The sequence below is a fragment of the Sminthopsis crassicaudata genome, chromosome 4 (genome assembly GCF_048593235.1).
Source record: "Sminthopsis crassicaudata isolate SCR6 chromosome 4, ASM4859323v1, whole genome shotgun sequence".
In the NCBI taxonomy this organism is placed as follows: Eukaryota; Metazoa; Chordata; class Mammalia; order Dasyuromorphia; family Dasyuridae; genus Sminthopsis; species Sminthopsis crassicaudata.
Window position 1 is genome coordinate 26,275,368 of NC_133620.1, and position 26,711 is coordinate 26,302,078.

The window sequence follows — 26,711 nt, forward strand, 5'->3', positions numbered from 1 at the left end:
TATGGATGCTCTACTACTTGGTGCATGTATGTTTAGTATTGATATTACTTCATTATCTAAAGTACCCTTTAGCAAGATGTAGTTTCCTTCCTTATCTGTTTTAATTAGATTTATTTTTTGCTTTTGCTTGATATGAGATCAGGATCAATACCCCTGTTTTGTTTTTTTTTAAACTCAGCTGAAACATACTGATTCTGCTCCAGCCTTTTACCTTTACTTTGAATGTATCACTCTGCTTTAAATATGTTTCTTTTTAACAACATATTGTAGGATTCTGGCTTTTAATCCAGAATGCTATCCTCTTCTGTTTTATGGGAGAGTTCATCCCATTCACATTCACAGTTAAAATGACTAACTCTGTATTTCCCACCATCTTATTTTCCCCAAGTTATGCTTTTCTCTCTCCTTTCCCCCTTTCTTTCCTCACCAGTGTTTTCCTTCTGATCACTACCTCTCTCAATCTGCCTTCCTCGTTTACAGCCCCTTTTCTGATCCCTTTCCCTTTTACTTCTATCCTTCCTTCCATTAGCCTCCTCCTTTCCTTTCTCTCTTTACCTCCTACTTCTTTAAAGATAGATACAGGTTTCTATATCAAATTTAAAATGTATGATACTCTCAGTCAAATCCAATGAGATTAAGATTCACACAGTGGTCATCCCCTTTCCTTCTTTTCCTCAACTATAAGAAATCTTTTTTGTCTCTTCATAGGAATGTAATTTACCCCATTTTACCTCCCCTTTCCTCTTCTTCCAGGACATCCTTTTTCCACCTTATTTTTTTTATATCATCACAATAAAGTCGAATTATACCTACATCCTGTAAGTATACCTCTAACAAAGATACAATTCTTAAAATTTAAATTTGTCATCTTCCAATATAGGGATATAAACATTTTAACCTTTATAAAACAGGTTTTTTTCCTTTTTAAAATCTTTTTATGCTTTTCTTGAGTTAAAAATAATTGAAAATCCCCTGTTTCATTGAATGTCCATTTTTCCCCTGAAAGTTAATGCTTTGTTAGGTAGTTGATTTTTGGCTGCCCTCTAGGATATCATATTCCAAGCCCTTTGATCCTTAAAGTGGAAGTTGATAGTTCCTGGGTAATCCTGATTGTGGCTCCTTGATATTTGAATTGTTTCTTTCTGGCTATTTGCCAGATCCTTACTAACAGCAGGCAACCACTTGGATGAAGTTCTACCAAATGAGACCAAGGGGCAATTAGACAGATATGAGAGTCAAAGATGAAGAGAGAATAGTATCAAACAGGAGAATCTCAAAGGCTGCAGAGATCAGGAGAATGAAGACTGGGAAAAAGTCATGAGATTTGGCTGTTGAATTGACTGGCAGATTTGGAGAGAGCAGTTTCAATAGCATGATGAGTTCAGTTTATATTGGAAAGCTTTAAGAAAGTGTTTGCCTTGGGGGGAGAGAAGGCAGAGTGATTGTGACAGAAGCCGTCTGAGTAAGATGAGGAGCAGGGGAGAAGAGGCAGCTCATGGCAAATGGCCTTGATTTCTAAAGTGAACTGGGAGATAAGGTTCTCAACTGAGAGAGTGGGATTGGGGCAGGCATGGGACACTCAAGGCATGAAAAATTTCGTAAAAGCTGCAGTGATGAGTGAGACTGAATCACTTAGGCAAGGTTTAAAACATTTGTCGTGCTGCGCTGGGAGTCCAATTGAGATGATATCTCATAAATTTTTAGTGAACCCAATTGTCATGGCTCTGTAATTTTCTTCAATTTCATTCATCGGTACATGTGTTGGAACAAAGACATAGAGGATGGAAGGGATCTAAGGCTAAAGATTGGTAGGGCAAAGTTGGCAATATGATCAGGGGGGAATGGACTCGAGAGGAGCACAGTGTATTCAACTGATTGGCCAAGGGGCAAAATAAGGAATGGGGAGAGTGGAACCAGTGCAAGGCTAGTAACTTGGGAAAGAATTTAGGGATTAGAGGTCATGGTGTGGAAGAACATGATTTAGGAGTGCAAGAGATAAAATGCCTATTGATTTTGGTCAGATAAGTGAAAGTCAGAGTTCATGAATGCAGAATTGGTGCATTTGTAGATAATACCAAGATCATGGGTGGAATAGAAATTAATTGAAAATGGATGTTGACAATATGGAAAATTAGACTCTCTTCTTAAGGGAATATCATTATGTATGTTGAAGTCCCCCTGGTATGATGGCAGGAGTTGGTGAGAAGAGAAAAACTATGAACCAGATATTGAATTCATTAAAGAAAGAAGCAGAGTGTCTTAGAAGTTGGAAGAGAACAGCTACTGGGATTTTGATTGGGTGATAGATATCATTGGGCGACCCTTAAAGGAGGAGAGGTTCTTGTGTAATAGGAGAGAGGGAAGGCAAATGGGAATGGTGGGAAGGAGCAAGAAGCATCCCTATTTCCTCACCTTGACCAATAAGTTGGGCATGTTAGTGAAAGTGCTGCAGAGGGAGACCCAAGAGTCTGTGACATTGGAGGGAGCCAGGTCTCTCTGAGAGCTAGAAGATGGAGTTAGAAGTGAAAGACTTTCCCCTATGGACCAGACATTCCATAGAGCACAGTGGAAGGGTATGGCTAATTTCGGAGTGGGACCTTGAGAGGGCAGGGGAAGAGGGAAGTGGATATAAGGTTGGGCAGGGGGAAATGAAGAACTGACTTGGTTGATAGCTGGAGGTTCAGAATCTTTGATATGGGGAAGGTCTAACCAGGAGGAAGTTTGCTGCTTCTCGAGGAGTGAGTTCAGGAAGATTTTCATTGTCTGTATGTTGGTCTTAGGGTGGCGTCTTCTCGGAGATTTGTGTAGTTCAGGTGAGGGGATAGATGCTTGAATCTGAAGGAATAGTGTTTCTCCCTTCCCCCAAGGCAAGAGACCAGACTAGAACACGATGGATTGGCTTTTCTCTGACAGGGAGGAATCTGGTGCTTGCAGGAAATGTATTTCTCTTCTTCTGGAGGGAAGCAGGAGAACTGGTGGGATGGACTCACTCCTCTACCCCAGGTAGGCCAGAGCCAGCTATGGTTATGAGCTCTTGGCCAGTGGGTTAATGATGACGATCGAAGGAACTGGGCTTGTTTAAATTGAAGAGGAGATTCAGGAACAATATGGTAGTTGTCTTGAAGTGGTTGAATGTGTAGAAAACCTAAGGTGTGTTCTGCTGAGCCCTGGAAGAACCTTCAGAGGGGCAAAGTGACAGATTTATAACTTAGATGTTTCCCAGAATGTAATGGGCCATGCTGGGGGGTGGGGAAGTCTTCTGGTAGAAGCTGGACAAACACTTCCTGGGAATAAATGGATAATGGATATTCAGCCAGGCTGCACCAGATGGCCCCTATGGTCTCTCCAGCTGAGGAATGGATATCAAGTGTGTGAGCTCAGGAGAGTAGACATCTTCCACAGAACTCCCATGCCTGTGTGGTCCTCTTCCAATAATAACCTGCTGCTTGATGATTTTGTTGGAGAGGAGGGTCCTGGACCTTTGTCCAGATGTTGACAGAAGGGTACAAGAAAAAACCCAGAGGAAATCTGATGTCCTGGCAAAATAAGAAATGTTTTGTTTTTTCTATCCATAACTGGTATTTCTATAAATTGTGTCATTTGATCAGCATTAACCCACAGAATTAGGTAGTGATGGAATTAGTACCCCCTTTTTTTAGACTTGGAAACTGAGACTCAGAGAAGATTAAGTGCCATTGCCACCCAAGTATTGGAGGTGAGATTCCAATCCAGGTTCCCTGGACCCTGAGTCTTTCCTCTGGCTGCTTTGCTCTGGAGCAGTCCCCTCTGAGAGAGAGGCGGGGTTTATGAGAGCTGAGTGTATTGCGGCCTGGGGCAAAATTCCATTCCTGTACATGAATGAAATATTAGTCTGCCCCCTGACCAGTGGCTTTGTGTATGCCCAAGAGAGAGTCAGGCAAAGTCCTAGGACCAGTGTGTGTGAGAGAGGTGCTCTGGGAGGCTTAGAGGAGAAGCTTTAGACGGCTGGAGGTCAGGACATCCTGGAGGGGTCTGCATATGGGATGAGGTGGAAAGATACCTTGGAGTTAAACCTAAGGAGCCAGCCAGAAGTGAGTCTAGAGGAAGAGTGTTAGGATTACTAAGTGAGAACTGAGGTTGTCTGGACAGTGACAAGGTGAGAATTCAGGTTTTCTGGACAATTACAAGGTGAGAACTCAGGTTGACTTGATAGAAGGAGCAAGCCCATTGGCTGAAGTGGTTCTTCCCAGAAGCCCTTGCATTATCCCACGCCCATTCTCTGGGAGGATAAAAAGAGACAGCACTGGGCGCAGAGAGCAGATCGGCCTGGAGAAGGATAAGAGCTGGAGGAGATTCAGAGCCAGGATTCAAGAGGAAGACTCTCTGCATTACATCAGGCCTGACGGGGCTCTCTGCAGGAAGGGAAGTCACTTCTAAGGACAAGAGTTAACAGCAACTGCCTGGAGACAACGGTTCATTACAGGAAGAAGAATCTGTCTGAAAGATTTGAGTAGACACAGCAGATCTCTTCCCAGAGAGCGATCCGGCAGCTTCTAGAGACGACAGCTCGTTACAATTGGCGTCCACACGTGGGGCAAGGACTTTTGCTTAACCTGACAAGAGGAGCTAGACCAGACCTTTGCAGAAGAGACTAGAGAAAGCTGGTCCCAGAGGCAACCATCAACTAAATGTTTAAGTGTGTGTTCAGATTATTCTGTTTGTAGAAGATGCTCTCATGAAGATTGCACGTAGACAAGACAGATATCTCACACAATTTAGAATGTTAGATGAAGAGTGCGTTATCCATGGGAAGGATGTGAGGGATCAGGAACAGTTACCCAGAGGATGTGGTCTCTGAGCTGGGCCTTCCAGGATGGGCAAGATGTTGTCAGACTAAAGTGGGGAGGGGAGCATGGGAGTGCTGAGGTCCCTGCTGTATTGTAGCAAGGGCACCAGACAGTGGCCATCTGGGGCTGCTGTGTCTAAGTCCTCCATCCACCTGAACTTAAATGCCTGAAGTTCTTCAGACTCCCCTGCTTAGCTGGGAAAAAACACTAAAAATGGATGACAGCAGGGAGGATAGAACTGCAAACCCAGACATCTGGTTGTTTTCCAGAAGCTCTGGAATCATCAGAAATCAAGTAGCTAGCAGTGCCATTGCTGTCTTGTTGGCATTTTGACATAGCAAAGTTCTGCCTTTTCCCATTATCTCAAAGACTAAAGCTAACAAAGGGACGGATTTTACATTTAGGCAACATTTTACCATTTTGATGTTTTGATCTTATTGTATAGATCCAGATATTGAGAAACTGCCTCTTCTTTTTTCCACTCCTTAGGGACTTGCTCCAAAGATGGAATTTTCTACCACCTCTGTGATCACAGAATGCCTGATCAGCTCAAGGAAATGTCGGGGCCTCCAGGTAACGGCTCTTAGTTTTAAACGGTTCCATAGCTCCATGCCTCTGCCTGTATGTCTGCTTCTCTGACATTTTGACAGGCCTCCTGGTCCTATTGGTTTGCCCCCTGCCCGTTTCCCACTTCTGGTATGTCTTTGGATAGAGCAGTTGCTGAGGATATCTGACAAAGTGATTAAATTTAATCAAATGTGATTGGAATAAAAGATTGCTACTCAGTGGGAAGTGATGGAAAAAGCTCCCTTCTTAGGAATCAGCTAATGGCTGTCAAGATGAGAGGAGAAGAAAGAAGAAGAGGAGGAGGAAGAGGAAATGGGCTTCTTCTCTTTTGCCATCCTATCTTGGATAGCTAGCAGGTTGTCCAAAAGAAAGACTAGAATTAGGAGAGCCCACTCCTAGACCTTCAAGGTTTGGAAAATGCTTTCAGATGCTTCCCCAGGCAGACTTTTGGGGTTGTGGATTAGAATGGCCCTGGAATCTTATGGGATGACACAGAAAATACCTGCTAAACCTTGAAGGGCGATAATGTCGGCATAGGATTCATGCTCAGCTGACTTGGGCTTGACGTGGGCTGGTGTAGATTATTTGTTTTTCTTTCCTCTGAGGATCTTTTCTGGCCTCCAGTCTAAAGCCTCATTTGACAGTTGAACGAACAGAGCCCTAGAAGAAGAGACTTTGAATTCAGTTCATTTCTCTGGCTGTAATCTGGGCTCCGTGCTAACATCCAGAAATGGGAGAAACAACAATCCCTGTCCCTCTGGAAGCTAACAGTTTAGACTGGGGCCCTTAACTTTTTGTGCCACGGACCCTTTTGGTAGTCTGCTGAAACCCTTGAACCTCTTCTCCAAATGCATATTGGATAATTGAAGAAAATGCTAAGTTTTAGAAAGAGGCTAGTGAAAATAAATTTGGGATTTATTTCCCATCCAAATTTACAAACTCCTTAAAATCTACCACAGTCCCAGTTTAATAATCCCATGTCTAGTGGGAGTGGGATGGGGAGGGATAAGATTTCCAGGAAGCTCAAACAAAAAACATTGAACAGTCATCCTAATGGCTCCCTGGGTCTCTGGGTTCTCCAGTGCTTTGTTAGCAGTCTGACCGAAAGGAAAGGCTGGGCCTGAGTCTCGAGATCATGGGCCCTGACCTTAGGGGGGCTCCTCACTAGGCCAGGCTTCTGAACTTGACAGTTTGAGTGTCTCTGAGCTACTTCATCAAGTCCACCAAGGGCTATGTTCTGCCTCATTTCCACAGTGGTTGGAGGGGAAACTCCAAAGAGGGGAGGGAAGCTCCCCTTTCTGCTCCTCGGGCTTTCTCTGTTGCTCTCCATCGCCATCCCAACGTGACTCCCATTTCCTTTTTCAGGCTCAGGAGAAACCGTCATACCACGCCACCCCCCTTGAAAGAAGCCATGGTCGGATGCAAATCAGAGGATCAACAAGATCATCCAAGAAGAAGTCCAGGTCCCCTGAGAGACACAAGTATTACTCCAACCCACGGAACTACGAGCAGCCCACCATCTCGTCCAAGTCCCACTCCCCATCCCCGTACACCAAGAGGCGAATGTGTGAGCTGTCTGAGGACACCAGGCGGCGGTTGGCTCATCTCAATCTGGGACCCTATGAGTTCAAAAAGGAGACTGACAAACCTCCGTTTGTCATCAGACATGTATGTGCATTCTCTCGGGCCTGTGTCCCCTCGGAGGGCTGCTCCTCAGCCATGTCCCCCCAGTGTTCAGGAATACTTCTGCCCCAAGTCTACCAGCCATCTCCAGGCAAAAGTCATGTCGTCCCTGGCAGGGCTAGTGATGCCGTACGTAGATCCTCCCTGTCCACTCCCTTTCTCCCGACACAGAGGGCGACCTAACCCATCTCTGGACTAATGACCCCAGTGTTCGAAGGGGACTGAAAAAGGGGCCTTGGAAACAAGGTGAATCTAGGTGTGCAGGAGGACCTTGGGGAAGGCGTCTGGAGGAGGAGAGACCTGGGAGCCTAGACCGTACTAGCATTCCCTTTCAGGCCTGCCAATGATGACAGCCTTTCCTGACATCAGACCTAGGCTGGCCTCTTGGGAGCCTCCAGCCCCGGCTTCCTGGTCTAGCCAACAGAACATGTCTCCTGGTCCTCGTGCTTTTTCAGCTTAATGCTTTCAAGCTTTCAACCTGAAGACCGTTAGTTCTCTTGTTCTCCTTTGTCTTCTCTGGGCCAAGTGTCCCCGGGTCCCCTTCCGGAGGAGGCAGGCTTGTGGAGGTGGAACGGAAGCCCTCTTGGACCAGTGCTACCTTGTACCCTAAGTGCCTGTCTTCTTCCGGGTCTCTCCAGGGAGAATTCAGAGTGCCGTCTCTCCTTGCATTCATTGTTTTAGGGGCTTTACTGGGCTGAGTTCTACAAGCTCTGCTCATTTCAAAGTTTACCATAACATGTACATTTGGGCCCATTAGAACTGATCTGGATGTATTCAATTTAGTTCCCCCTCTGTCATCTTCACTCCCTTATCTTCAATCCTTGTCTACTATCTGTTTCCCTGTTAATTGCCTACAATTATTCCTATTAAGAGAAAGAGGGAAGTGTTGTGGGTGTAAATCAGGAAGACTTCCTTTCAAGTCTGTCCTATGATCCTGGGCAGACCACTCACCTCCCCAGTGGCTCTGCTAACTCCCAGGACTTATCTCCCAAAGTTCTGGGGCGGGGGGGAGTGGATGGAGTCCTTGATCCAAGGTTCCCATTGGTTTTCCTTGTGGTGCTGGTGGTTGGGAAAGATGTGAAGTGCAGAAAAGAGAGGTCAGGGTCCGACAGATGGAAAGGTCCAAGAGGCTCCAGGTTGTCTGCGGAGCCCGCCCTCATCTCCGCCCCTGTGAGGTGCTGGCTCCCCAGCTTGAGACGAAACCGTTTGTCTGAAGCACCACCGAGTGTGGCTCCCGCCTTCTGCCACCTTCACATCTGACTTAGGTGCGCTGCTGAAGAAAGCTGGAGAGAATCATGTTAACTGCGACTGACCCTCCCTGGGCTAGGTTACAACTCTTGTATGCTGCTTTCATCGGTTCACTGCCCACTCTGCATGGAGTTTCTCAAACCTCTTCATTCCTTCTGAAACCTCCCATGATTTCTTTGCCCCAGCTCCACCCCCAAGAACTTTGCCTTCTATTTTACTGAAAAAATCGGATCTGTTTGTTCTCCCCTTCGCCTCCCTTCTATCACTCAGACATCTTCCTTTAGCTCATCTCACATGAAGATGTGGCGCTTCTTCTCGCGAGGGCAGCCCCTCTATAGTGAGCCCATGGCACCCCATCTTCTCCAGAAGATGCCTCCTCTGCACCATCTTCACTCCTTGTCTACTGTTTCCCTGTAATTACCTGCAGTTATTCCCATGTCTCTCCCCCTAAGTTCCTCAGTTACATCCGTCCCCATGAGCCGTTGTCCCAGTTTTCTCTTCTTGTGGCGAATCTCCTTGAGAAGGCCATCTACAAGAAGTGTCTCCACTGACTCTTGATAAGATGGTTCCACCCTCACCAGTCCACTAAGACTGCTGGCTCACGTTATGGATGATCTGATTGCCCAGCCCAAAGGCCTTTCTCCTTCTGGGACTTTCGGAAGCCTTCCACACTGCTGGTTGTTCTCTCTGGATTCTTTCCTTCCTGTCTCTCTTCCTGCCTGTCTGGTCATTCAACCTTCTTGGATGGATCTTCATCTAGCTCTTGCCTTCCAATAATGAGTGTCCCCCAGGGCTCTGTCCTGGGCCCTCTTCTTTTCCTCTTCACTGTTTCACATGGGGACTCATTAGCTGCTCTAGAGTCACTTCTCACCTCTCTGCTGATGATTCTCAGATCTATTTATTCTCTCCTGACCTCCAAAATCTCATCTCCAACTTCAGGTGGGACATCTCCAGTTGGGTGTCCCAGAGTCATCTTAAACTCAGCACGTCCAAAATGGAACTGACTCCTCTTCGAAACTTCCCTGTTACTGTCAGGGGCACTGCCATTCTTCCAGTCACTCATTCTCAACTCTTCACTCTCTCAAGACCTTCTCATTATCTCTCGGAAGTGTGTCTGCTGTTTCTCACCACCCAGGGGCAGGCTCTCCACACCTCATGTCTGGATCACTGCAGCCTGCTAATATCTCGCTGCCCTCCCGCCCTGCCCCAGATCCCTCTACCCCAAGTATCCCCCACTCTCAAACCGATTTTCCTTAAGTACAAGTTTGACCATGCCCCCCTCCCCATTCAGTCAATTCCAGCAAATCTCACTGCTGGGAACAAAACCAAAAAATCCTCTGTTTGGGGGCAGCTAGGTGGCGCAGTGGATAGAACACCAGCCCTGAAGACAGGAGGACCTGAGTCCAAATGTGACCTCAGACATTAACAATTCCAGGCTGTTGAACCTGGGCAAGTACCTTAACCCCAATTGCCTCAGCCCCCCCCCCCCAAAAAAAAATCCTCAGTTCTTAAAATCCCTTTATAACCTGCTCTTGCTGCTTTTCCAGTCATCTTATACCTGATTCCTGCCCCTGCTCTCTAGGATTCTGGGATTTAGTGACACCTCCCTGCTTTTCCTCAAACAAGACACTCTATCTCCTGATTGTGGGTATTTTCACTGACCGGCCCCACATCTGTAATTCTCTCTTTGCTCATCTTTGTCCCTTGGCTTTGCTTCAAGTCTCAGCTAAGTTCTGCCTTTCCATCCCACCTTAATCTTAGGACCTTTCCTTGGAAATATATTCAGTTGAATTTGAAAAAATTAGACAGATAGACAGACATATATAGTAAATATGATGGTTGCATGTTGTTTCCTCCATTGTAGTGTGAGTTCTTTGAGAGCAGGACATTGTATTCCCAAGCATTTAGCACAGTATCTGGTATGTAATAGGTGCTTAATAAATGCTTCTAGACTTGGTGGAACTGGCCTTTCCTGGGTCTTTAAGCTGATTCTTAAATCCAAGACTCTCACCTCATGATTGCAAACATGACCTTTATTAGCATATTCAGGAAACTTGATGAGCTTCATGATTTTCTAAACTCAAAAGTTTGGAAGTCCTTTTCACAAGCAAGAAGAATTCATTTAAGAGCTCTTCAGTGCTGCCCCTGGCCCCAGCTCTGCTTTTCCTGGTGAAGTCCAAAGGTACCCCCTTCTTGGTATTGGGGTTGCCTTGGCTGACAGCCCCTTGCAGCTCATCTTTTCCTGATCCTCATGAAGGCAAGTCACTCTTTGCGTAATGTTGGCGCTGTCAAACCCAGAACTCCTTTCCTGGTGCCCTCTTGCTCTGTATCTCTTGGATGGCCATATATATCCGGTTCCAGTAACCATTGACTATTCTTGCACCTCTCTCTTTGTCTCAGCTATTCATCCTCCCTTTGCCTTGTCCTGATAGGGACAAGGGCATCTAGAGCATTATTTTCCCCATTTAAAATGCTAATTCTTGATTCAGGACTTCTCTGATTACACTGGCCCCATCATAAAATTTACTTGGCGGTATTTGGCCGTCTTCCTGACTGGCAGGCATTTTTAAATGTCTTTAACTTTAATGGCTGTCCACAGTTGGACATTTTGTGTCTGGCATTAAATTGCAAATGGAAATCGCACTCCAATCTAACTTTTAATTGGAAGGAACGAAAACACATTTAATTAAAATGGTTGAGTTGGGGAAGATAGTAATCAGAATTATTTTTGGTTAAGTGTTAGTCACCCAAATATTGTTCAGGGACACAGGGCTTCGAAAATGCGTTTGCTTTAATGTTCTCTAATTTTTCACTTTGCTTCTTGACTTGCAATGATTTTAACATAGCTCAACACAGTTTTAAAAATTATTTTTGCCCAATCCATTGCTCTTTCTAGCTCACTTGGACAATAATATAATGACACTCAATTCGTAAAACAAATATTCATCTAAAGATCTCACCTTATATAGCAGTTCACTGTTGACTTTAGATAAGTTAACACATTTGAACCTTTATTAGTCCTTTGAAGAAAATATGGAAGACTTTGCTATACATTTCTTCTTATAATAGTAATAATTCACATTTCCCTAGTGCCTTAAGGCAAACTGAAGGTTTCCTGATGGCCACTCAGTGAGAGAGAGCTACTGTTAGTGGGGATGAGAACGGATATTCATCACTTTAAAGTCTTCTTGTTTAAAGAAAAATAAAGCACGGCAATTAAAATCCATGGTGCTTTGAATACGTTCTCTGTCACATGAACTTCTGTTGAGTGACATGTTGGACCCTCTAGTCTGCTTGGAGCTTCACATTGACCCTGTGCAGTAGATGCGATGGACATTGTGAGTCCCACTTTACAGATGAGAAAACTGGACTTCAGAACATTGAGGTATAGAGGTGCCTCTGAGCTAACGGGTGTCAGAACCCCCAAATTTTCCACCCTGTCCACTCTGCCTGTGGGGGTAGGATCCCATGGTATAAAGGAGCAAACTGAGATCTGGAGAGAAATCCAACCCAGATACCCACAGTTAATAAATGACAGGGTTAGGTGGACTCAGGCTCCTAATTTTAAGACTATGGTCCTTTTTTTTTTTTTTTTTTTTTTTTTTTTTTAAAGCTAATCGCACACTTTTTGTCTCATTTCACTTCAATTCAACAGATAAACATTTAATAGGATCCTAGCATCAATTTTTTCTAGCCCTTCTTTTACAGGGAAAGAAGGTGGGTGACTTTCCCAGGGTCTCCCAGGTGGTCAGAGTCAGAGGTAGTGTCAAAATCTGACCTGTGACCCCAGAATCATTGTTCTTTAGGCCTCCTCAGAGCCTGTTAGGGAGAAGGGCCTTTCCTTTCAGCTTCCAGGCAAGTATGCATCAGGCTTGGGGTTGGGAGCTCCAGTAGCTCCAGTAGCTCCAGCTGTGTTATAGCATGGATGTCTCTCTGATCTGCAAAATGGGGCCATTGGACTCCTGAGTCCCAGATGACTCTGAGGCATGGGCAGTGCTGGTCTGGATGCTTGGCAGAGAGGGAAGCTGCAGCCTGGGTGATCTGGTCAGCTCATTCAGTGCAGAGCAGAGAGTTGTGCCCTGGGACTGTGGAGCCAAGGAGAGTGGCCCCGAGTGACCAGTTCCCCTTCCTTCGCCTTTAGCAGAAGTATCACGAAGCTTAGGCTCTCTGAGGCTTTGCTTCTAGCAAGCCCTGGTCTAACATCCCAGGCAGCTTGGATTTTTATTGCTTTAAGTTCTTTAAACAAGAAGAGAGGCTAAGAGCACCAGAGGGGAGCCTGGCTAGGGATAAGGGACATGGCAGGAAATCATACCCACTGAGTCCCCAAAGTCTTGGGCCACTCTGCCGGCCCTCCACAGGGTAGCCATTGTTGGTTAGACTCAAGCCCTCTTCTGTCCCTTGCAGAGAGCTATTTTATATAATATGACTTTTTTAAGGAGCAAAGCCCAGCAGTCCATGCTGTGTGCCATGCCCAGGGATCCTTGCCTTGCCCAGCTGACAGGAATCTCTTCTCTGCCCTCTGCCATGTTCCCAACGGTCCTGCGCCATTACCTCAGCTCCTGTAGGTCTTTCCGTCCTTTTCTGCTGCCATTGCAGCCCCCTTTCTTTGAGTATGGCCACGGTCCATTCCATCTGTGTGCCTTAGTTTGTGTAGCCTTTCCCTGATTGACGAGCATCTGTTTGGTTTGTGACGGCTGTTTGTTGTTGGGTCATTTCAGTTGTGATCCTGTTTGGGTTTTTTTTTTTGTTTTTGTTTTTTTTTTAGCAAGGACACTAGAGTGGCTGTATGTGGAAACTGAGACAAACAGGGTGATGTGACTTGACCAGGGTCACACATAATAAGCATTTGAGCTTGCCTTTAGGCCCTATAAATATTTTGTTGTAAATGATCTCCTTGGGATACATGCCTGGAAGTATAATCTTTGGCTCAAAGGATAGGAATGTTTTAGTAACTTTATTTGCATAATTCCAAATTGCTTCTTGAAATGGTTATATTAATTTACCTTTCCACCAACAATGCACTAAGATGCTCTTCTCACAACTCCTCCAACATTGACTCTTCCTATCCTTTGTCATGTTTGCCAGCTTCATGAGTTTGAAGTGAAACTTCGGAATTGTTTTTATTTTCATTTCTCTTATGAATGAGATTCTTTCACATGGTTCTTAATAGTTAGCCTTCGATAAAGTCATTCGTGTGTGTGTGTGTGTGTGTGTGTGTGTGTGTGTGTGTGTGTATGTGTTGTCTAGGTATTTTGGAAACTATTATCTGAGAAATTTGATAAAAAAAATATTTTTTCTCCATTTTTAAGAGCTTCCCTTCTTATCATGACTACATTGATTTTGTTTGTGTAGAATTTTTTCAGTTTTATGTAATCATGGTTACCTTCTTTCTTTTGGAATGGTCTCTATCCCTTGCTTTATAAAAAAAATCTGCTACTCATACCTGTGGCAGTTATCTGCTTTGCTTCTCTTTTAATATTTATAGTATTGTGCTTAATATTAATATTAAGGTCACACATCCATTTCTGTTTATTGTGGAATGTGACGTCTGGTTTTGTTCTCAGCCTGATTTCTGTCAAACTGCTTCCCAGTGTTTTTACCCCCCACATTCAGAGAGCTCTTTATTACGAAATTCAAATTTATTCTGAATTGTGCCGTACTACAAGCTGACTTTATTAAGCCCTGTCCATGCTCCTGACTCTCCCCGGCCTGGTCTTCCCTGTGAAAGTGGCTCTCGGCTTTGACCAGTGCCAGACACTTTGATGACTGTTGTTCCAATGTTTCTCTTGTGGTTCTAACATCTGGATTTTGCTCCTTCTAGGCTGACCCCCCAAGTCCCAAGCCTGAAATTCTTCTTGGACCTAATGTCAGAGAACCTTCAAGAGAAGGGTGGTGCAAGTTGCACAACGGTGAGCTGGGACCTGTGTGTACAGGTGTGCATGCTCTTTCTGTTGGGAAAGGTTTGTGCTTATTTAAACTAAAATTATATAAGTAGTCATTCAGGCCAGGCCAGGCCAACAAGGTTAAATGTCTGCTGTATGAAAGGTGTATATCAACACTGTGTCTTCTTCAGGTCCAACACTAAACTCGACATCACATTGTATCACTAGGAAGAACAGATCCTTCCTGGGGCTGCCTGCTTCCTTCCCTTTCCATCCCTGGCCCTGGCCCCAGTGTTTCTGTGCCACAGGAATCAATCTTTCCGGGGTATTTATCATATAGGTCAACTCAGCAGGACAAAAGACTGGGGTCAAAGGCCAGTGGGACCCTCTTCATGCATGTGATAGCAATATCTGCCACCATTACTCCCCTTTTCTAATTTAGAAAGCCCTCTCCTCACTGTGAGCTTATGTTTAAATATCCTTGTTGAGTAAAGGGCCCACAGTAAGCATGTAGAAGTGGAAGGGAGATTGGAGCCCACTCCCTCATTTGATGAATGGCAAAAACAAATCACAGAGCTCTTGTCCATTGTTACAGGTAATCAGCAGCAGATGCAGGGTAAACCTTGAACTCACACTTCCTCATTGGCTGCCTGGCGGCCTGGCTCGGACACTCTCCCTTCAGTATATCCTCAAGTGATACAGATTGCAGTTGTCCTACCCCCACATCCATGCTCTGTCTTAGGGGCTGTGGTCAGAGCTCTTCATTTCCCCTACCTTCCATTTCTTTTGGACCCGGGAAAATAACAAAAGGAATTGGCTGGGTTGTCAAACCATTATGTGTCAAGAACTGAGGGAACCTCTATGTTCTACACATTGAAGGAAGCTGGAGGATTAGTGAAGGGTGAATTATTTATGATGAATCTCATTGGAAAGCCAATGTTTGGAATTGCAACTCTTGCCTTTAGTGAACTCTTAAGGGATTTTATATCTCCTTGGCTATGCCAGCTGAGTGGAAGTGTGGGCAGGTTCTGGGAAAGCTCTGAATTGGGTCTCAGTCAAAAATGGTGTCTGATTCCATAGGAATAGCCCAGCTGGGATTAGAGAGGCTCATGACTACATTCTGGGTCAGAGTTGTGCAAATGACAAATGGTCCACAGTCCTCTTCCATGGCTATGGCAGAGGAAGAAAAGTGGATCCACATTATGTGAGTCCTTATCCAGCCATCAATAAGGAGCCATATTGGCTCATACCAGTCTTGATGTTCACACTATCAATGAAGGCAGAAGACAGAAGGGAATTACAGGGTATTGGAAGGATAGTTCTTGTTTGGGGAAGAATGTGGGAAAAAATGTGTTGATGGAATGAGTTCTACTTTATTTTCATGGGATTTCATGGAATGCTCCGTTAGCCTGGATGGCAGTGCTTTTGGTGTTGGCAGGCCCTTGTGACCCAGGTCCCCTTCTATAACTTATAACTCGATACATCCTCTTGGAGTTAGGGTTACTGGCTTCCTTGCAGTTCTTCAGACAAAACATTCCATCTCTCATCTCTGGGCATTTTCATTGATTGTCCCTGTGCCTCAATTGCTCTCTGCCTCCTGAGTTCCCTAGTTTCCTTCCCAAAAAGCCATTTCTGACTACCCTTAATGGGAGTGCTTTATGCTGTTGTTTTCTGCAGTTTCTCCTGTCTACAGATTGTTTGTACATGCATACTTGTGTTGTCCCCCAGAAGATGGCAAGCTCCTTGAGGATGGGGGCTGACATTTGTCTTTTTTCATTCGCACTCCACACAGTGCCTGGCATGCAGTAAGTGCTTAATAAATGTTTATGGACTGACAGAAGGCTGCTTTGTCTCAACTCTGTTTCTCCAGGGATGATGGGAGGAGAGTGCTTGAGAAAAGTGCAAAGTTAATAAAGGCTCAGGAAGGATTGTGGCTTCTATGTATGTGAACTTCCCAGAGCTCTTGGAGGGACAACAAAAAGGTGTTGGTGAAGTTGGCTTGTTGGGCTTTTGTAGACCTCAAAAATCAACCCATCCTGATTGAGTACCATGCAGGACCTGAGGTTATAGCGACAGAAATGACACTGACAGAATTGAATGCAGTTTTCTTCAGAGTAGTCTCCAGTGAAGACTCTTGAATCCATGGCATATGAGGATAGTGTGAAGGTGTTGGGCCTTGGTCTCTAGAAGCGTCTAGAAGGAGAAGAATTAAGGGTGGAGAAGGAACAGGAGAGTTTGAGGGGCCCAGTTCTGTTTGACCAACAGGCAAAACCTGGAGTGGTGAGTTCAGGTTTCAGAGAAGATAAGAGAGCTGTCCTAAAAGGAAAGACGCTTGCTCAAGAAGTATGAGTTCCCCCAACTTGGGAACACCTGATTTTTGAGGTCTATGGCTCCCCAGTAGATGGCTGAGGAAGAATTGATGAGCCCAGGCAACTGACTGGCTCTGTGGGGTAAAGGAGCATGAGCATTTCATGAGAAAATTGTTCAATTGGTATTTCATTGTGTGTGACTTTGAAAAGTGACTTTTTGAAAAAGACCACCAGGAAAATAATTGCTGTCTAGCTACCAGCCTGTTGCAGAGGATGAAAAGATGTAGGTACTCTATGAAGAACTCAGTGAAGTCTTCTAAATCCAATGAACCTATTTTGATATTTGGTGACATTAGTGAAAAGGTGGGAATAAGTGAGGATGCAAAAAATATAAGTTGGAAAATATAGAGTGGAGGAAGGAGAAAGGCCAAACTTTTATCCACAAAGCATCATTTCTAAATATCATAAATGTCTCAGAAAAAGCTTTGGCAGTTAATAGATATGGCCCCAAGTGATATCCCCTAAAAGAAAACTGGGAAATTTCTGGGGGTCAAGATAGTGGATTATTCAGTAGATTGCCTTAATTCTTCCATATTTCCCTCCAAATAACTAAAAAATCCTGTTGCCAAACAAATCCTGGAACAGCAGAACTAGCAAAAAGATAAAGTGAAACAATCTTTTAGCCCAAGAAACTTGGAAGATCAGCAGGAAAGGTCTGTCGTGGGTAAAATGGGAGTGTAGTCCAGGACAGAAAGCATCCCAACAAGTCAGCAGCAAGTCCCACTCAGCAAATCAGGTAGATGCCAACCCTAAGGTGCCTAAGTAATAGTTCTGGGCAAATGGACAGCTTCCAGTGGCCAGACTACTGTGGGCTTCAGCATATCCCCAGGAAAACACTCTAGACACAGTGCCAGGACACTGGCTTGGCACCTGGTGAGCTGCCAGAACCCTGGGGCCTCTAGCAGCACCAGCCCCCTTCCCCCTCACCCAGTCAGAGCAGCATAAGTCACAAAGGTCACACATGAGCCTCAGGGTAGTGTGAGAGCAGCACCTGGTCACCACTGGGGCCTGCAGTTCCTGGAATAAGAACCTTGAAAAAATACCCCTTCCACCTGGGAACAGAGCTCAAATTTAAAAGAAGGGGAAAAGACCAAAAAAAGATAAGCAAACAACAACAGTAAGAATCCGACCATAGAAAGTTGTTATGGTGACAGGGAAGATCTAGACACAAATTCAAGAAAACAACAATCAATGGAATAAAACTATTGGGAATCATATAATTATCTCAATAGATGCTGAAAAAGCTTTTTGACAATATAAAACAAAAGGAAGCATCCCTTAAGATGTTGAGCAGGATCTATATAAAACAATCAGCAAGCATTATCTGTAATGGAGATGAGTTAGAAACCTTTCCAGTAAGATCAGGGGTGAAGCAAGAATGTCCATTATCACCACTATTAGCATGTTAGCTCTAGCAATGAGAGAGGACAAAAAAATAGAATAAGGAATGAGGAAATAAAACATTCATTCTTTGCAAATGATATGGTAGTATGCTTAGAGAACCCTAGAGAATCAACTAAAAAACTACTTGAAACAATTAACAACTTTAGCAAAGTTGCAGGATATAAGATAAACTCACATTAATCATCAGCATTTCTTTATGTGACCAATAAATCTTAGCATTAAGAGATAAAAAGATAAATTCTATTTAAAATAAATTATATGAAATATTTGGGAGTCTACCTTCCAAGACAAACTTAGAAACTATATGAACATAAATACTTTTCACACAAAGTAAAATTTTTAAACCATTGGAAAAAATATCTGTTGCTCATGGATAGACTGAGACAATGTAATGAAAATGACAATTCTACCTAAGTTTAATTTACCTATTTAGTATCATACCAATCAAACTACCAAAACATGATTTTATAGAGCTAGAAAAAATAAAAACAAAATTGATCTGGAAGAACAAAAGGTCAATAATATCAAGGGAATTAATGAAAGAATATAAAGGAAGGTGGTCTAATAACATCAGATTTCAGACTATATTATAAAACAATAATTACAAAATTATCTGGTACTGGCTAAGAAATGGAGTGATAGATCAGTGGAATAGATTTAGTACTTAACACACAGTAGTAAATGACTGACATAGGTATAGGAACGTGGTATTTGATAAACTCCAAGAACCCATCCTTTGGGATAAGAACTCAATATTTGACAAAAACTATTGGGAAAACTGGAAAACAATAGGGTACAAATGAGGTACAGATCAACAACTCTTACCATATACTAAGATAAGGTCAAAATGAGTATATGATTGATACCATAAGCAAATTAGAAGAGCAAAGAGTGGTTTACTGGTCAGATCTATGGAGAAAGGAAGAATTCATGACCAAAAAGAGAGAGAATCACAAAATATAAAATAGATAATTTTGATTATATTAAATTAAAAATCTTTTGCACAAACAAAACCAATGCAACCAAGATTAGAAGAAAAGCAAAAAGCTGGAAAATAATATTTACAGCAAAAGTGTTTTTGATAAAGACCTCATTTGTCAAAAATATAGAGAAATGAGCCAAATTTATGAGAATACAAGCCATTCCCTGTTTGTTAAATGGTCAAAGGATATGATAGGCAGTTTTCAGAGAGTTTTCAGCTCTCTATAGGCATATGAAGAAGGGCTCTAAAACACTTAGGATTAGAGAAATAAAAATCAAAACTCTGATGTACAATCTCATACCTGTTAGATTGGTTAATATGACAAAAAAGGAAAATGCTAAATATTGAAGAATTTGTGGGGAAAATGGGATACTTATATATTGGTGGAGTTGTGAACTGGTCCAACCATTCCGGAGAGCAATTAGGAGCTATGCCCAAAGGCAACCAACTGTGCGTGTCCTTTGATCCAGCAATATTATTATAATGTTTCTATCCCTATCCCAAAGAGATCATAAAACAGCAAAATGACCCACATATACAGAAATATATCAGCCCTTTTTGTGGTGGAAAAATATTGGAAATTGAGAGGATGCCTATCAGTTGGGGAATGGCTGGACAAGTTGTAATATATGAATATAATGGAATACTATTGTGCAGTAAGAAATGAAAAAAGGCAAATTTTGGAAAAAAATTGTGTAAAGATGTGTATGAACTGATGCAAAATGAAATAAGCAGAATGAGGGAAACATTGTATACAGTATCAGCAATAGTGTGTGATAAGCAACTATGAATGATTCGACTCTTCTCAGCAACATGATCTAACACAGACAAATGCAAAGAACTCATGAAGGAAAATGCTATTCACATCCAAATAAAGAACTGATATTCTCTGAATGCAGATTGAAGCATACTTTTTCACTCACTTTATTCTTTTGTGTAATATACATTTTTAATTAATCCTAGATGCTTTTGTTTGTTGTGAATTCCACCAATAGCTTATTTTTGCCATCCTCACTTGTATTTAGATACATGAACTGTTTAAAAATAAATATAATACAGAATTTTTAAAAATTGTTTACAATAGTCAAGCAATGATTCAGCCCTGATATGTGAACCATTTCTGAATCAGCTGTCTCTATATTGAGAGAACACTGATTTCTTTCTTTTTTTAATTATAGCTTTTTATTGACAGATCATATGTATAGGTAATTTTTCAACATTGACTCTTGCAAACACTTCTGTTCCAACTTTTCCCCTCCTTCCCTCCATCCCCTTCCCTAGATGGCAGGCAGTCTCATACATGTTAAATATGTTAAAGGTATATCTTAAATACAATATATGAAACACTGATTTCTTAGAATTAAAAGGTCAGCATTAAGAGAAAACATTAAGAAAAAACTAGAAATAAAAATATTTCAGGCCATTTTTTTTGGATAGGAAAAATGAATGAGGGAAAAGACCTCAATGTCAATTATAATAATTTCTCACAGAAGTTTAACCAATGCAAATCACTAGTCATCAAATGGATACCATGAATCTCAGTGACTAAATATTGTATTTGCCAAGCAGAGAGCTAACAGCAGTTGAAGGAAACACCAGTTTAAAGTTCATGCTCATTTGCAGAACTTACAGAGGAGATAGTAAAAGAGCCTGCAAAGCCTATGTGTCTCAAGAAATGCAGAGAAGCCATGGAAGAAAAGTTAGACATCCCCACAAAAGAAAGATGTCTTGAGGCCACTGAAAGATGCTATATTAGGAGAGAAAACAGATAAAAGGTGGAGCAGACTCCATTTTTTAAACCATCACGTATAATCGGACCCCCCAGTTTGAGTCCTCATCAGAGTCACAAATATGCTGCTTTGGGAAGCAGAAATGACATTGAAGACATAGAAGGTTCAAGTCAACAGTGCTTAGAGTGGTGATGGATTTATTATTCATTATACATTCATATTCTCTAGGATTTGGTCCTTTGATCAGGCATTCTGTGACAACGCTTGTGAGTATTCATAGGATCCTAGACTTAGAATCGGAAGGGACCTGAAAGAACTTCAAATCCTCATTTTTCAGAAGGAAAAACCAAGGCAGAAATAGGTAAAAGTGACTTGCCAGTAAGTATCTGAGACAAAATTTTAATTTAAGTCTCCCTGACTTCAAATCCTACCTTTTACCACTTCACCATGAAGCTATCTCTTATTCTTCCAAGCCATCTGAGCCACACCATTCTCCTCAGAGAGGCTCATCTTGTACTTCATCAAAAAACTTGAGGTCATCCATAATGATCCAACTTTGAATCACCTTAACACTTATTCCTCCTCTTCTTTTCCTTTGCTTCAGTCTTATATCACCAACTGGCACTTTTTTTTTGCCTATGGTAGCAAAAGTCCTGGTAGATAAAAGCTACCAGAATCTGAATTGGAGGATGAATTTTATTTTTTAACAATAGCTTTTTTATTTTCAAAACACATGCAGAGATAATTTTTAACATTCATTCTTGCAAAACCTTGTGTTTCAAATTTTTCTCCCCCCTTCTCCCTCTCCCCTTTCCTAGACAACAAGTAATCCAACATAGGTTAAACATGTGCAGTTCTTCTAAACATATTTCCACATTTATTGTGCTGCACAAGAAAAATCAGATCAAAAAGGGAGGAAAGGAGAAATGGAAAAAAGCAAGCAAACAACAACAAAGTGAAAATACTATATTGTGATCTACACTCAGTTCCCACAATCCTCTCTCTGGGTATAGATGGCTCTCTTCATCGTAAGATCATTGGAACTGGCCTCAGTCATCTCACTGCTGAAGAGAGCCACGTCCATCAGATTTGATCATCACATAATCTTGTTGCCATGTACAATGATCTCCTGGTTCTACTCATTTCATTCAGCATTAGTTCCTGTCAGTCTCTCCAGGCTTCTCTGAAATCATCCTGTTGATCATTTCTTACATAACTTTCACATCTCATAACTTACTCAGCCATTCTTCAGCTGATGGGCATCCACTCACTTTCTAGCTCCTTGCCACTACAAAAAGGGCCGCTACAAATATTTCTGCACATGTGGGTCCCTTTCCCTCCTTAAAGATCTCTTTGGTATATAAGCCCAGTAGAAAACCTGCTGGGTCAAAGGGTATGCACAATTTGAGAGCCCTTTGGGCATAGGTCCAGATTGTTTAGAGAAAGAGAAACACTGAAAATGAAAGCAAGGTCTTATACCTGAAAATGAACACAATGTGATGGAGGAATTGCTATAAGAAGTGTCAAGAGAGCAAAAATTCAGAAATAAGCTGGGTTGTTGAGCACACAAAGACCTTTTTTTTTGCTCTTGTTTATTGGGGAAAAGAAAGATTGAAGAAGGGATAGGACTATCACTTGGGATAGACTGGCAGATAGTACCTGACAACAAGAATAAACAAATATTCAGTTTCTATTTCACTTTAGCTTTATCTGCCTTCATGGACTCTTAGGATAAAAAAAGACAAAACAAAAAAGTAGCTCCTGGGGAAGTGATACCCATAATAAGGAAGGAAGCAGTGACTCTCCCTTGGGTTCTGGTGCCCAGAAAATCCAGTGTGCTGTAGCACTTCTGGGGTGAAGGGGCAATGGCCCCTTGTCTTTGCCCCAGTCAGCCCACAATCAGTGTCCTGGGCTCAGATGTGGGCACCTGAGGACCAAAGGACATTGGTGAGCTTCTACCTAACTAGAGGAAGGCAGCTGGAGTAAATGAAATCCATGCCATAGTCAAATGGACTGAGGAACAGGACCTATTTAGTCTTAAGAGAAGCTTTGGGGATGGAGGGATGGGATATCCCTCCCTATCCAAAGCCTGGAAAACCTTTTACGGAGAAGAGAGGTGAGCAGGGAGAAGCCAGAGGAGGAAATCAGACAGAGGCAGGGAGGTAGAAAAATCAGAACAAAAGGTAAAATCCATGAAAGAAAAACAGAAATAAAGGGGAAAAAAACTGGCACAGCATGTGCTGATTTGCATCTCGTCTCCATAGTTCTTTTTCTGGATGCAGATGGTATTTTCTGTCCAAAATCTATTAGGATTGCCTTGGATCACTGAACCGCTGAAAAGAACCAAGCCTTTCACAGTCGATCATAGCACATTCTTGCTGTTACTATGTACAAGATATTCCTGGTTCTGCTTGTTTCCCTCAGCATCATTTTGTGTAACTCTAGCCAGACCTTTCTAAAACCAGCTTGTTCATCATAACATTCCGTGTTATTCCATATGATATTCTATAACTTATTCAGCCATTCTCAAATTGATCGGCATCCACTCACTTTACAATTCTTTGCTACCACAAAAAGAGCCTCTACAAACATTTTTTGTACATATGGGTTCTTTTCCCTACTTTATGAACTCCTCTATTCCTTGGGATACAGATCCAATAGAGATAAAGCTGCATCCAAGATAATCGTATAAATATGAATACATATTTTTTCCATGGATTGGATTTTTACCATGTTTAACACATATTGGATTACTTGCCATCTAGAGGAGGCTGTGGGGGAAAGGGAGGGAAATTTGGAACACAAGGTTCTGCAAAGATCAATGTTGAAAAATTATCCATGCAGAGTTTTGAAAATAAAAAGCTGTTAAAAAAACAAAAACACAAGAAACAGCTGCATCAAAGGGTATACCTGGTTTAAAGCACTTGAACATGGTTCCAAATTGCTTGCCAGAATTGTCAGATCTTTTTACAACTCCACCGACAATGCATTAGTGTCCCAGTTTTCCCACATCGAGTGGACATTAACTTAAACTATAACAGCAGGGAGGCACAGACGTAGCTAACCCAGCTGGCACCGGGGAACCTTTGATTCCTAGTCGTAGAATTACCTTTGTTCCTCTGTGGAAATCTCATTGACTTCACCATAGGGCTATAGGGGGTGAGTCCAGCTGGGCCAGCTCCTTTCTGAGCCATTCAGAGCTGCTCAAGGAATGTCAGTTGTACAATGGTCTGTCTGCTGCTGGGCCGGGCTGATCTATGGGCTGATCTGGTGGCTCTGTTGATCTGGCTGCTTCCATTTGGTTCTTGCTGCTGGTGAGATCTCTGAGAGGTCCTTGGACTGTCAACACATCAGGTCATTGGGGACTTTCATCTTGGAATATTCATTAATCTATACTCAGGAAAGAATAAACACACAGAGAGAGGCCTTGTGCTCATGATAATGCTTCACCCCAAACTGACTCTTGGAACCAGCTCAAAGTAATCCTTGCCACCCAAAGGTGGAAAAAGGAAGGAAATACAATAAGCATTTATTTGCCCCTTCAGGGTGCCAGAAACTCTGCTAAATCCTTTCCAAAGATCTCTTTTGATCTCATCTGAAGGAAAGGAGTTGGATCAATAGATTGGCTGTCTCTACTTTCATTTTTGGCTCAGCAATAGTTTTTTCTGGCTCTGCAGCCAGTTAGAAGACTTCATTATCCCAAAGTGAAAGCCTCTGAGTCACTTGGACTGAAAAGCAGTAATAAAAAGTTGCATATATTTACCAGGGACTTATTACCTCACCATGACCACAGAACTGCCTCCTGGTGAACTTGCTAGTGATGGACCTTCCCATATTAGACAGGCTATTCTTCTACCCATTGGAGAACCCGGGTGGTATAGTGGATAGAGTGCTGGGCCTGGAGTGAGAAAGACCTGAATTCAATCTAGCTCTATGACTCTGGGTGAGTCTCTTCATCCTGTTTACCTCAGTTTCCTCATCTGTAAACTGAGCTCGAGAAGGAAATGACTGCAGTATCTCTGTTAAGAAAAACCCCACATGGAGTTATGAAGAGTTGGGCACGACTGAAAAATGACTCAAAAACAAATAAAAACAATAAAATTCTACTCTGGACACAGGCTGATCCCTCACCATGGAGGAGCTGAAGCCTAGATCCGGATCCAGAAGTGGCTCTGCAGCCCCCAGTCCAGCTCCCCATGTTTTACAGAGGAGGAGACCAAGGCCCAGAGGCCCTCCTTGACCACCTGATGTCACTAGAGTAACAATTAAAGAGTGGACCTTGACCCCAGAGCCAGTGCCCTGCCGGAGGTCCTGCTATTTTTATGTAAATTGTTATTAACAATCACTGTTATTTTTGTCACTTTGAGATTAATGAAGTAGTTTCCTTAGAGGAGGAGCATCACAATTTTTTGGTACCCATTACTGATGGATAAGGCACTGAGGGAGATGATCTCATCAGGGAAACTCCATGGGGAGCTCTGGGTCCAGTGTGCAGGGCAGGTGGGATTTCCCCTTGCAAAGATCAGGAAGAGATGCTTAATGGAGAACAAGGAATGGGATTCAAACCCATTCCTTGGTGAATGGGGCCCAGGAGCTCCTCTTGGTCAGTCTGGGAGAGCAAACACAAAATGTTCATGTTCTTCAGGAGCTCCTTGACCTTCTCCCCCTTCCATGCGAACATAGAATTCAGGGGTCAGTTGTGATGGGAGCTGGTGCATTTTGGAGTCAAAGGTCAGGGAGATCTGAATTCATATCCTGCCTTAGATACTTAGTAGCTTAGGACTCTGGGCAAGCCCCTTACATTTGCCTGTTTCCTCATTTGTAAAAATGGAGATAATAGCATCATCCGCCTCTTAGAGCTGTTGTGAGAAAACTCGATGAAAACCTTAAAACACTATATGTGATAATGAAGGTGGCGAGGTGCAAAAGTGCTAGAGACTGCTGGGCCTCAGACCGGCTGGGAGATCCTGGAGAATGCCATGTGCCTCAGTTTCCTCAACTGTGAAATGGAGCTCTCAATAGCACCTTCCTCCCAAGGTTGTCATGAGGACAAATAAAATGAGATAATGTTTGTAAAGTGCTTTGTGAACCTTAAAACACTGTAGAAACGGTACCGATAATAACAGTTTAATACTAATATATTTTGTATAACCATAACAGTGTTTACATAATTTATATTTGTATGCTTACATACTCATATTTGAATATATTATTATTTAAATGATAATAGTTATTATTCCTGGCACCATCCTTGGCTCCTTTCCCTCTGGTCAGGGGATTTCCTCCCTTTACCACTTCTGCCTCTGAACTTTTGATCTGTTCATCAGGCAGCCTGAAAGTGAGTGAGAACAGAGTTTTCCTTGCACATGTAGAGGTCCTTAGAAGAAAGGGCACAACGATGAGTCTTGTTATTAATAGTTTAAATGGTTCCAGCTCTTGGCTGTTAGCCTCTGATGACTCAGAGATCTTATCCCATTAAAGATCCTCAGTGAGGAAGATCCAGCTCTGCATCAGGCAGAAATAATGGCCCTTGGTGGGCCCTGAGATTTTCTGTCGCCTCTTCCGTCCTGTCCTCTCCAACCTGTGTTTGCATCCTTTCATATCTGTACAGCGAGAAGATGTGGGGATAATTGGGCTGCTAGCAGCTCCATTTGCTCATTTTTAGCACTTTTTTTTGGTGATAACCATTGGGACGACTGCAGTGATTTGGTGAGGAACTATTAGCTGTGTGGAGAGGAAACATTGCTAAGGTTGTTTCTTTCTACTTGATTCTATTCTTCTGGGGGCAGCTAGGTAGGGTTGTGGAAAGAGCTCTGGGCCTGGAGTCAGGAAACGTTCCTGAGTTCAAATCTGGTCTCAGACACTTAACTAGCTGGATGACTCTAGGCAGGTCACTTCATCCTTTTGCCTTAGTTTCCTAGGAGTTGTTCCCTACTCCAGTTTGGGTTTTTTTTTTTGGGCAAGAAAACCCCAAATGGGGTCAGAAATGATGATTGAACACAATACTAACAAACTCCTTC

The 26,711-nt window shown here is 42.8% G+C and overlaps 1 protein-coding gene across 12 annotated transcripts in view; it reads left to right on the forward strand.

Annotated features, from left to right (window-relative positions):
- SPATA6 (spermatogenesis associated 6) overlaps positions 1-26,711 on the forward strand; it is a 131,800-nt gene that overhangs the window by 48,207 nt on the left and 56,882 nt on the right. For 2 of the 12 annotated variants that reach the window (XM_074265991.1, XM_074265994.1), the window contains exons 6-8: positions 5,316-5,399; positions 6,759-7,205; positions 14,146-14,284. In XM_074265991.1, coding sequence (XP_074122092.1) covers positions 5,316-5,399; positions 6,759-7,205; positions 14,146-14,284 — 670 coding nt within the window. The remainder of the gene's footprint in view (positions 1-5,315; positions 5,400-6,758; positions 7,206-14,145; positions 14,285-26,711) is intronic. The other 10 variants (XM_074265992.1, XM_074265995.1, XM_074265993.1 and 7 more) reach the window with 5 other exon arrangements.